Source organism: Cervus elaphus, chromosome 9 (assembly GCF_910594005.1).
Source record: "Cervus elaphus chromosome 9, mCerEla1.1, whole genome shotgun sequence".
In the NCBI taxonomy this organism is placed as follows: domain Eukaryota; kingdom Metazoa; phylum Chordata; class Mammalia; order Artiodactyla; family Cervidae; genus Cervus; species Cervus elaphus.
In genome coordinates, this window is record NC_057823.1 from 60,951,888 (window position 1) to 60,964,420 (window position 12,533).

Sequence of the window (12,533 nt, forward strand, 5' to 3'; positions counted from 1 at the left end):
TGTAGCCTAACCATAACAAATGGACCTCAGGTAAAGAGACCACTGGAAAAAGTCAATGACTTTAGTTAAACGGAGCACACCTAAAAGGGAAGAATTAATATTAAGGGCTAATCAGCCTTTTCAGTTAACAGTGGTCCTTTAATTACTTTAATGCTTAGCAATTTTGAATGTCTTTTTAAACTACCTTTCATCAACAGTATTCATATCCTGATATTTTGAAAATGTGATGAAGCCATGGTGCTGGGCAAAGTGGAGTGGTGGGGAGCTTAATAGAAGTGAAGGGCTGAGGAGATTTTTGTCTTGCTCTGTTCTGTTATGAGGAACAGAACAGACTACCTCTGAAATATTGAGATGATGTACAGTTTGGGTTGCTACATAGCCTTTTAAGAGCTCATCAGTCAACTGATAACTTTGTCACTTGATCAGAGTTATCACTATATCTTTTTTTGAAGACCATCGCAAAGACTTGAGGGTAGAACCTAGCTTGGTGTGATGTTTGTCTTCAGATACTTTAAAGAAACTGTTGTAAGGGAAGAGGATTTATCATATTGCAGAGATAGAGAAAAGAAAAAATTAGGGGCAATGTGAAAAGGACTGTTATTTGTTTTATTAGGTTTGCTTTAACAGAGGTTAGGCCAGTAGGAATTGTGGAGATGGGGTTAATGCACTAACGAGACAGGATAGCAGAGCGCCCATGTGGTGCAATCTTAAAATGCAAATCTCTGCCCCTTATCAAGCCAGAGAAGAATGTGTTTTTACATTGCTGGCTTCTTTTAGACTGTGATAAATACCTGTGAGCCCAAGGCTGCCCATCAGTGTAACAAATGTAAAAAAGTGAAATCAAAAGTCTCTAGCCTAGAATAAGATCTCACTAACCCTGCTTTGCTAGTGCCACTTGGGTCTAGTCTCTGGAGTTCATACCCTGATTCTCTATATAATAATGCTAAATAAGGTTTTTATATAGCATTTTATGGTTTACCTATGTGATATCCTTGGACTCTCCCACCATCTGTGTAAAGGTGGAACTTTACCCATTCTTGGGTGGGAGGCAATGTGTAATATACAACAAAAGAGGATGGCCATTGGCAAAGGTAATGTTCATTTTTTATTTTTTTTAATGGAGTGATAAACTTTTTCATTGGGTTGTGAGAGTAGATATGTGAAATGATTAACACATTGAATGGCTTAGTCAGTAGAGTTACTATACAGAACAATAATGAGGACTGTTGTTTTAATTAGAGAGACCAGGTAATCTCCGAGGTCCCTTCTTACTCTTCATTATCTGTGAATTTGGAGTTTACACAGCATCTTGACTATCCCTGTACAACTAGAACAACTTTTGAAAATTGTAGTAAGACTTAATGGTTTGGAACTTTTATTCTTGAAAATTATTATCTTATTTTTATTTTTTATAAATTTATTTATTATTTATTATATTTTATTTATTTTTATTTTATTATATTTATTTTATTTTTATTTATAATAAATATATTTATTTATTATTATTTTATTTATATATTTATAAACAGTTGCCTTACTGATGGCCTCCATTAAAACAAAAATTAAAATACTTATCTCTTTACTTACCAAGCACTAGCAGCTCGTACTATGAAAGTATTTCTCTCTTCCCATCTGGTGGCTTCCCACAATGGAGCACAGCTGGCCTTTGAGATAAATAGTTTTCTGTCAGCTCAGCATCCTCATAGTTTGGATCGTTTATGTTCTTAGCTAACTTGTACCTGTCTTGTTCAAAAGAATGAATTGTCTAAAATATCCTGGGAATGATGTTAAACATAGGATAGAGTAATTGTTGTGACATGGGTACCTAAGAGAACCCAGTTTGAGATGGGATTTCGGTTAGAACTGTGAGCTTCCTGAAAATGGAGATCCTGTGTTTCTTATTTTTTTGGTTGTGTGCTCTATAGAGCATAAAGGTTTTATGGACCAGAAAGTACCTTTGGAGAAGGAGAGTGGTGGCCAGATAGGTTGTCCTTCCTCACCACCAGGTCCAAGTCATCTGGGTTGAAAGAATGGTGTTCCTAGTTGAAGAGGTCTGTTCCTTAAAAGCAGCAGCAACAACAACAACAAAATAATAAAAAGCCTCAACTGTGAAGTATCAACTCAGAATAGGTGGTGTTTCTAATACATTTTCTGTTCCTAAGGGAAATATTTTCTGTTTAACCATTTGTTCAGCTGTAATGTTAGCCTTATGAAAATTTAAAAATACTATCTTTTTGTTGTTGTTAACATTTGATAAAAATAACAAGTGACGATAAACTTGGCTCTAAATACTTGTGAACTTCTTAGGCTTCACAGATTCCAGTTTTCTGACACTACTAAAGAAGATGCCAGATGTTGAACAGCTATATGGCCTTCACCCTCGATACCTTGAGAGGCGAAGGGTACGGGGCCATGAGGCTTTTAGCATTCCAGGAGTTCTGGAAGCTTTGCAGGCATGCCCAAACTTAGTGGTGAGTGCACTTGGTTGAACATTTGACATCAACTGATTAATGAAGCACTAAATTAAAAGAATGATAAAACATGTTCATGCAAATTTCATTCATAACGAACTTTTAAGTTCCACTGCATACTTAGGATCTTATGATATAGAAATAGAAGCTTTGGATGCTAAATAAAAGCCTTTCTTATGCTTGCTTTGGCATTATTTTGTAGGGTGTGGAAACTTCTCACTTGGAATTAGTAGAATCCATTTGGACATACATGCCACATGTTCATATTTTGGGGAAATTTCGTAACCGTAATGGAGCATTTCCAATTCCTCCTGAAAATAAACTGAAAATTCCTATAGGAGCCAAAATTCAAACTTTACATTTAGTTGGTGAGTACATGTTTCTTGGGTTACTTGTAACTCCTTTAAATGCCATACAGCTGAATATTAATGGAAAGGGAATAATGGGGATTTTAGAAATAGCTTTGCTGATGGCAACTGAGAGGGGTAGGATGGGGTGGGTGGTGGGAGGGAGGTTCAAGAAGGAGGGGACATATGTATACCTTTGGCTGATTCATGTTGATGTGTGGCAGAAACACAATATTGTAAAGCAGTGATCCTCCAATTAAAAATTTAATTTTTAATTAAATATTTTTATTTTAAAGTACATATATGAAAAAGAAAAAGAAATGCTTCTGAGACTTGCATAAAAATTTAGATTTCCCACTAAAGAGCCTTTGGGGCCAGAGGCCTGGTGGGTAGGTGAGAAAACTACTATTTCAAAATCAGTCTATTTTCATTTTAATAGGCAGTTTGAGTAATTTGGAAAGTTGTTGGGCTTTTTGTGTTTTTGATTTTTTGAATGAGCTGGAATCTTGCCCCTGTTTTCTGATACCCACCTTTTGCTCCTAGCTCTACCCTTTAGGGGGCTTCCCTGGTGGCTCAGAGGGTAAAGCATCTGCCTGCAATGCAGGAGACCCAGGTTCGATCCCTGGGTCAGGAAGATCTCCTGGAGAAGGAAATGGCAACCCACTCCAGTATTCTTGCCTGGAGAATCCCATAGACGGAGGAACCTGGTAGGCTACAGTCCACGGGGTTGCAAAGAGTTGGACACGACCCAGCGACTTCACTACCCTTTAGGGGAGAGTTTAGAGAATAGTTCTCCAGTACAACTTACTGTGATGATGGAAATATCCTATATTTGTACTATCATATATGGTACCCACTGTGGCCAGTGAAACAGAAAAACTGAATTTTTAAATTTTATTGTAGTTTATCAGATAGCCACATGTAGCTAGTGGCTACTTTATTATCCTCTTCAGTTCTAGAACATGACAGAATAAAAAATCTTAGATAAAACTCTTGTTTACTTGTATCTTCTCCAAGCAGAAAACTCCCCCGTTTCTTCAACCCAGAGCTTCTGGAAAACTCTGCCACTTCTCTTTTTCCCTGAGAAATGAGGAGGAAGTGGTCTTTTTCCAAAGACACCTTATTTGCAGTGATCACAGGGCATTCTCCGTCTAAATATTCTCTGAAATTGTATCCTGATAATTTCAAACCTAAGTAAATGATAAGGACAGACATTTTCTCAAATTTAATTTGTTGTCTTTGGCTTAGATTGCTGAAAGGAATTTCAGGGTGGTGGGGAGGACTCCTGTTACTATAGTCTGACCTTTAGTACTGACTAAATATTTTATTTAACTTGTACATATTGAGTATCTGCTGTGTTCCAAGCATTCTTCCAGATATTGGGGATGGTCCTGAAGAACTGGGTATTTCTGAGACTGGGAAGGGAGAGCAGCAGGAACGATAAGGAGTAGGTCTTAAAAACCACTTAGATACGCAGCTATGGGAGACAGGCAGAGCTCTCCAGCAGTCTTTCCTTTACAAGATGAAGGGGTGGCTCTGATGAAAGACTTGGATATCTAGTTTGAATTTGGATTTTTAGATAATAAAGGAATTCTATAATATCTGAAGTTTATAATATAAGCTCTCTAAAGTCAGAGACTGTGGTTATATCTTTATATTTTCCATGATGCCTGTCACAGTTCATTGCAAATATAAATAAGTACTTGGTAAATTTTGTTGACATGCATTAATTCATTTGATTAATTCAACAGTTTAACACTGTGATGGTGATACAAACGTGTATAGTAAATTAATGAACATGCTGGGGAAGACAGGTAATTGTGTCCTTTGTTTATAGAATGGATTTGGGATAAAATGTGGATTGGGCATAGAATATAACTGTCTTGTCTGGGTCTGTCTCACCCTTGCTGCCCTTGGGTTTCCTAATCAGAACTACCACCATGATGATAGATGCTAAATATATCTTTGTGAGTTTTGCATCTTGAGTCTCAATCTGTACCTTACTTCTGCTTTTCTTCCTTTGGACTAATCCCCAGTGAGTACAGTGTTTACTCATAGTGCAAAGCTAAAGCTAGCTATGCTTTTTTAGGTGGACCAGGTTAAGGAGTAATGCTTATAGTAGAATGTGCATAAATTTAGCTTTCAAAGAACCACCAATTTAAGTACTCCCAGTTTTGCTTTCTCTAGTTGCTGTTGCTAGCAGGGCTTCTACTGACTCAAGGTTAAAAATTACATTAAACTGATTTTGCCAGCTGTTGCTTTCTAAATGTCATCACTCTGGATCCTTGAATTTCTTTCTGAGAATTTGTCACTTCTTTGCTGTTCCCTAATCTACAGTGTTTAGGCTTTTGGGCAAGTTCCTCAAACTGCTTCCTTCCATAAGAATTTTCAAGTTACCCATGTTCTCTCTTCTTCCGTGTCTCTTGACTTATCCTCCTACTGTACATCCCCTTTCTTCCAGAAATGGTCCTCTGCAAATATGATTCCTGGTAACTCTTGAAGAGTTACAGAGTTAAGAGAAAAGCTTATGTGTATAAAATGTTGAAATACTTTTTAAATCCCATCTTCCCATTTGCCTTTTCTAAAGAAATTACAAAGTAGTCTGTTCATTGTTTGTTTAAATTGTTCTTTACAAGCCTGTTTTATATAAGCTTATCTTCATAGGCGCTAACTAGGTAATTTGTTCTGATGAAAATATCCAGGAAGGATATATTGTCAACTTGAAAAATAGACTGTTGAACCTGTACACAGCAAACAGTGTCTTTTAGTGGTTTTCTTGTTTTTTTCTTTTTTTGTGTATATGCTTTAGGGGTGAATGTTCCTGAAATTCCTTGTATCCCAATGCTAAGGCACCTTTACATGAAGTGGGTAAGACTCACTAAACCACAGCCGTTCAAAGATTTTCTTTGCATCAGTTTACGAACTTTTGTCATGAGGAACTGTGCAGGTAAGGGTCTATAGTTGTAGTGGAAATATACATATACCATTCTAAAAATACCCTAAAGCAAACTGCATAGATACGATACAGTTGTAAGTGAAATTATATTATGCTGTTACTATTTGTGTTTGTAACTTACCTTATGTAGGTAAATGTACTTTTTTTGTTTTAAAGACAGTAGACACATGACTTGCCTTTGACCCTTCGCAAAGTGTCAAAATGTCTCTACCTATTTCTTATGGGCACTTTTTATATAGGTTTGTTTTAATAAATTTTTGTATACTTTCTGTGTCTCTGGTCTCTTGATCTTTTTGCATGTAACTATTGTCTGACTTAATATACCGTAAAGCATAAAACACTGCTTTTACGATACTACATTTTTGTTCCAAAACCTTCAGTATTTCTGCTGTCCTAGTGTGTCAAGTGGGGACTGTTCTGCTTCAGAGTTCATAACCAGAGCTGTTCTTGGTACCTTATTTCAGAGTCCTTTCCAAAGTACCCCTTTTATTGTCAGGCCTGTCTACTCACTGTTCCCAAACAACCGTACCAGCTCTCACCTGAGTGTCTATTCTTATTCTTGTTTTCTTGTCCTGAGGTTTAACACTTCCTTCCTCCTCTTTACTCGTATGCATCTTTTATGCAAGTTTTGCCTCATTGACTGACTTCTCTTTTTTATGTAGTACATCAGATTTGATTTTTGTTTTTGATATGTTCTGCCTTTTTATCTTTTTATAATTATTCATGTTTTATGTCCATGTCAGTTGCAAACTCTTTGATGGATAGGATCCTATCTTGTGATCTTCCATAACACCTAATATAATACTGGTCACATAGAGAGATGTTTAAGTCATTGAGCTATTTACTTTAATGAAGGATCAAATTTTCAACTTGCATTTTCCCCCTCGGTTATTTTCAGCTCAAAACTATTGAGACTCCAGGGAATTTAAAAAAATACTAAATCTCTAATGTTACTGAAAAATCCTTATGCTGAATCAGTATATGGTTGACTTACTAATGGTTTTGTTTCCAGTGATAAATTGTCAAGAGCCAGCCATTTGGCTATCATTTTCAGACATAGAATTTATAAGTTATTCATTTCAGTTGCTGATTTGAAAAATCATCTTGGCAATTTACATTGTTCCATTGAAATTGTTTTTCTTCAGGACCCACAAACTCCTTGAAATATGTCCCTTTAGTAACAGGCTTAGCCTCTGCCCGCAACTTGGAACATTTAGAAATGGTTCGAGTTCCTTTCCTTGGAGGTCTTATACAGCATGTAGTTGAAGACAGTTGGAGATCAGGTATTCATTTTCCTTTAGTTACTAAATACTTTAAAAATCAGTTAAAAAATTTATTAAGCTTTTATTTAGCTTTTCTACAGAGTCTTTATAAAAGAAATGCTTGTTAGTAATTTTACTTTCTGTCTGGTGTATTTGATGAAGAATAAGTAACTATGAGTGTGGCTAGTAATCATTTCTTTTTTATGCAGTGTTAAACCTTCTCAAAATAGTAGCATGATAAGTCATGTTTTCTGGCTTGTTAATACTTATCAGTTAGCTAATAATTCATGGTATATTTGAAATCTTTCTGAGAAATGTTAACAGAAATATCCTAGTGGCTTTTGCTGAGAAGAGATATTTTTTGACTTAGACAAATTAGGTTTACAAAAGAACTCAGGCGTTAGAAATGTTAACCTAACATTTGTCTGATACTTTATAGTATATGAAATGTTTTAAAGTTTATCAGTTGGATACTAGATCTACCCATACCCATCAGATGATGGCTTTTAAAAGAAAAAAAGATTTTACTGCCTACCACCCATAATTATATTTTAAATGATCATATGTAGTAGAATATGCTCCATGTTAACTATCTCCTCATTGCAACAAAAAGACCAAGAAGTTTAGCTATATAGATAATTAATAGTTGGGAACAGAAAATATAACTTTGAATGTTGAAAATATAAATGGAAAATCATCAAGTACCATTGGTAACAAATAGATGTTATCATTAATACTGTTAAAATGAGTAAGCAGTGCATTTTTAACATTTTGTCAGTTAATCGAGTCTGGTGCAAGTGTAGTTCATTACATTGTGTGAAGGGAATGGAGACTCCCTCAAAATCAACAGTGTAATTTTTACTCCATGTCTGTAGTTAACAAGATGAAAGTCAGAAAGGAAAAGAAGACCACAGTGGAACTGTTCATTAGAAGACCTAGAGAGAGGTGCCAAAAGCCAAGAATTTGCATAAACGGCCTAAAAGAGCAACAGAGACTTTTCTTCCCTAATAAGTGTTTAAGAACAACTCTAATTTTACTTAAGGAGCCAGAATATCTCACACAATAGTTAATTCTATAAAAATCATAGATCCAAATATAAAAAATAAACTTTTCAAAAGAAAAGTTTGGAGAATGTCTTCTTTAACATTGTTGGGCAGAGATTTGTACATCAAAAAGCATTTACCATAAAGAAAAAAATTGGTAAATTGTGCTAACTTGAAATAAAGACTTTTTGTTGTTGTTCATCAAAAGGCATAAGGGAGAGCTGGAGTAAAAAGTCAAGCTACAGAGTGGGAGAAGCTTTTTGCAATACAGCTGTCAGATGAATATTTAGAATACAAAGTAATGCTCAAAATTCTCTAAGCCAGACTTCAACAATACGTGATCCGTGAACTTCCAGATGTTCAAGTTGGTTTTAGAAAAGGCAGAGGAACCAGAGATCAAATTGCCAACATCCACTTGATCATCGAAAAAGCAAGAGAATTCCAGAAAAACATCTATTCCTGCTTTATTGACTTTGCCAAAGCAGCCTTTGACTGTGTGGATCACAATAAACTGTGGGAAATTCTGAAAGAGATGGGAATACCAGACTACCTGACCTGCCTCTTGAGAAATCTGTCAGGAAGCAACAGTTAGGACTGGACGTGGAACAACAGACTGGTTCCAAATAGGAAAAGGAGTGCATCTATATATTGTCACCCTGCTTATTTAACTTACATGCAGAATAATACATCATGAGAAACGCTGGGCTGGAGGAAGCACAAGCTAGAATCAAGATTGCCCGGAGAAATATCAATAACCTCAGATATGCAGATGATACCACCCTTATGGCAGAAAGTGAAGAGGAACTAAAAAGCCTCTTGATGAAAGTGAAAGAGGAGAGTGAAAAAGTTGGCTTAAAGCTCAACATTCAGAAAGCTAAGATCATGGCATCTGGTCCCATCACCTCATGGGAAATAGATGGGGAGACAGTGGAAACAGTGGCAGACTTTATTTTTCTGGGCTCCAAAATCACTGCAGATGGTGACTGCAGCCATGAAATTAAAAAATGCTTACTCCTTATAAGAAAAGTTATGACCAGCCTATACAGCATATTAAAAAGCAGAGACATTACTTTGCCAACAAAGATCCATCTAGTCAAGGCTATGGTTTTTTCCAGTAGTCATGTATGGGTGGGAGAGTTGGACTATATAAAGAAAGCTGAGTGCCAAAGAATTGATACTTTTTGAACTGTGGTGTTGGAGAAGACTCTTGAGAGTCCCTTGGACTACAAGGAGATCCAACCAGTCCATCCTAAAGGAGATCAGTCCTGGATGTTCATTGGAAGGACTGATGTTGAAGCTGAAACTCCAATACTTTGGCCACCTGGTGTGAAGAACTGACTAATTGAAAAGACTCTAATGCTGGGAAAGATTGAAGGTGGGAAGAAAAGGGGACAACAGAGGATGAGATGGTTGGATGGCATCACTGACTCAATGGACATGAATTTGAGTAAACTCTGGGAATTGGTGATGGACAAGGAGGCCTGGTGTGCTGTAGTTCATGGGGTTGCAAAGAGTTGAACACGAGGGCTTCCCTGATAGCTCAGTGGTAAAGAATCTGCCTGCCAGTGCAGAGGACACAGGTTCGATCCCTGGTCCAGGATGATCCCACATACCACAGACCAACTAAGCTCCTGCACCCCAACTCTTGAGCCTGGGAGCCACAGGAGCATGAGGTAAAGACCTCCCAGAGGAGAGCGTAGCAACCCAGTCCAGTATTCTTGCCTGCAGAATCCCATGGACGGAGGAGCCTGGTGGGCTACAGTCCCTAGAATCCCAAAGAGTCGGACACGACTGAAGTGACTTAGCTCACACAGGAGTTTTACATTTAAAAGAAAAAAAAAAAGAAAAAAAAAAAAAAGAGTTGAACACGATTGAGCAACTGAACTGAAAGAATTTAAAATACATAAATGCTAATTTATGTATTTAGAATACAAAAAGAACTAATACTAGTGAGAAAAAGTCAGAAACAATAGGAAAAATAGGAAAACATTTTGAATAGAAAAGATCTTTCGAAAGAGGATATCTGAATGGTAGTAAACATGGAAATATGGTAAATTTCACTGATCATAGGGAAATGAAAATTAAAACCACACTATGATATACAAGCACTAAAATGATTACACCTAAACAATTATCACTGAAAGTGTAATATAAATGCTTTATTGAAAGTGCTATGGTCACAGCAATCCCACTCCTGGGCATACACACCAAGGAAACCAGATCTGAAAGAGACACGTGTACCTCAGTGCTCATCGCAGCACTGTTTGTAATAGCCAGGACATGGAAGCAACCTAGACACCCATCAGCAGACAAATGGATAAGAAGGCTATGGTACATATACACCATGGAATATTATTCAGCCATTAAAAAGAATTCATTTGAATCAGTTCTAATGAGATGGATGAAACTGGAGCCTATTATATAGAGTGAAGTAAGCCAGAAATATAAACACCAATACAGTATACTAACACACATATATGGAATTTAAAAAGATGGTAACGATAACCCTATATGCAGGACAGAAAAAGAGGCACAGATGTATAGAACAGACTTTCGGACTCTGGGAGAAGGCGAGGGTGGGATTATCTGAGAGAATAGCATTGAAACATGTATATTATCAAGTGTGAAACAGATCAGCAGCCCAGGTTGTATGCATGAGACAAGTGCTCAGGGCTGGTGCACTGGGAAGACCCAAAAGGAAGAGATGGGGAGGGAAGTAGGAGGGGGGATCAGCATGGCAAACACATGTAAATCCATGGCTGGTTCATGTCAATGTATGGCAAAAACCACTACAATATTGTAAAGTAATTAGCCTCCAACTAATAAAAATAAATGAGAAAAGAGAAAAAGAAAGTGCTATGGTCAAATGGGATGATAATTGTTTTTGTTCCTTTTTTCCTTTAACTAGGTGGTTTTCGAAATTTGCACACTATTGTTTTGGGAGCTTGTAAAAATGCACTTGAAGTAGATCTTGGTTACCTCATCATCACTGCTGCCCGTAGGTATGTTTTCTTTTCACATTGGGTCAGAACTATGTTTTTTTCTGTTTTATGAAAATTGGCAGAATATATATATGATGTTTGATCATGACTTTTTCAGATTTAAAATACAGAGAAGTTGTTTAAATAGCAGTAGGTTATCATTTAGGGGAAGTCTTCTGTACAACTGATGACCAACTGAGCTGCACTCCAGACCCAGCAAGTGTTAAAATGGGCATGATCTCACCAGAGAAAAGCTGCCAGTTACCTGAAAGTGCCTGAGATTCCAACAGAAGTCAGTACTGATACTTGCTCAGGAGCCGTTGTTTCATCCTCTGGACAGTTTTCTGAATTGTTTTAGTTGGGGATAATTGCTATTTAGAAACCACTGTTTTAAGTCTGCTTTTTCAGCATCCTGACCTTTAACATTTAACACTTTTAAATTTTTAACCTATCTTCACATCACTTGATGCCATATTTACTATTTCCCGCATATCAAAAGTCTACCTCTGCTTTTATAATATTTAAATTGAATTTTAAAAAATTAAACTCTTCCTTTCCATCATAGAATATGAAGAGTGTAAATAAAACTGTATTTAAGCAAATAGATATTATTACCTACTATAGGACTAGATTCTTTGTTAAAAACGGGACTTAATATTAGCCTCTAAAAGGTATTAAAGAAATACCAGATTCTTGCCTTGACTTAATCAGGTTTAGGAAATTACCAAAAAGGATATAGGATTATTATAATTCATTCTTACTGTGACTTTAGTGTACACGAGATGTGCCCTCACTTTTATAAAATGCTCTTTTAAAGGAAGCATCTCTGATATTTTTTCATGGAGGAGGCAGTGTTTTTGCATTTGACACTTCAGTACGATAAACTTCTTTCAGAGCCTTACATTAGGAAGAATCTTCTATTCTGATGGCTTTCATTTTATTCCTTTATGTGTCTCTTGTTTATAGGTTACATGAAGTTCGGATCCAGCCTTCCCTAACCAAAGATGGCGTCTTTTCCGCCCTAAAGATGGCAGAGTTGGAATTCCCCCAGTTTGAAACCCTTCATCTGGGATATGTAGATGAGTTTTTGCTGCAGAGTAAGAATTAGCTCATTTACTCCCCTAAAATTATTGTTGGGAACTTACTTGACAAAGTGAACCCTAAATTTGGATGTGCCATTATTTTCTTAGACATAAAAATACTTAAAATCTCAGGTGCTCTCACTTCTGGAAATTTGAACTTGAAGTGCCAGTGATTTTTTTTTCCCCTATATTGCCTCTGATTTTAGCAGATTACAGAAAATGAAGTGGTTGTCTACCCAAAAAAAGATCCTTACCTACATTTGATATTGTCACCACTTTGCTCCCCAAGTTTCTTTCCCGTTCTACTTCATTGTTTTCACAGAATGTCATCCTTGCTTCTGTTTGCTGAATTTGATCTACCACACTTCTTGAAGCTTTTGATGGTCCTCTC

General features: G+C 36.6%; 1 protein-coding gene across 6 annotated transcripts in view; it reads left to right on the forward strand.

The window, feature by feature from the left end:
- Positions 1–12,533, forward strand: part of FBXO38 (F-box protein 38) — a 62,915-nt gene that overhangs the window by 12,337 nt on the left and 38,045 nt on the right. For all 6 annotated transcript variants that reach the window (XM_043913205.1, XM_043913209.1, XM_043913208.1 and 3 more), the window contains 6 exons: positions 2,308–2,471; positions 2,674–2,839; positions 5,628–5,765; positions 6,920–7,057; positions 10,988–11,081; positions 12,027–12,157. In XM_043913205.1, coding sequence (XP_043769140.1) covers positions 2,308–2,471; positions 2,674–2,839; positions 5,628–5,765; positions 6,920–7,057; positions 10,988–11,081; positions 12,027–12,157 — 831 coding nt within the window. The remainder of the gene's footprint in view (positions 1–2,307; positions 2,472–2,673; positions 2,840–5,627; positions 5,766–6,919; positions 7,058–10,987; positions 11,082–12,026; positions 12,158–12,533) is intronic.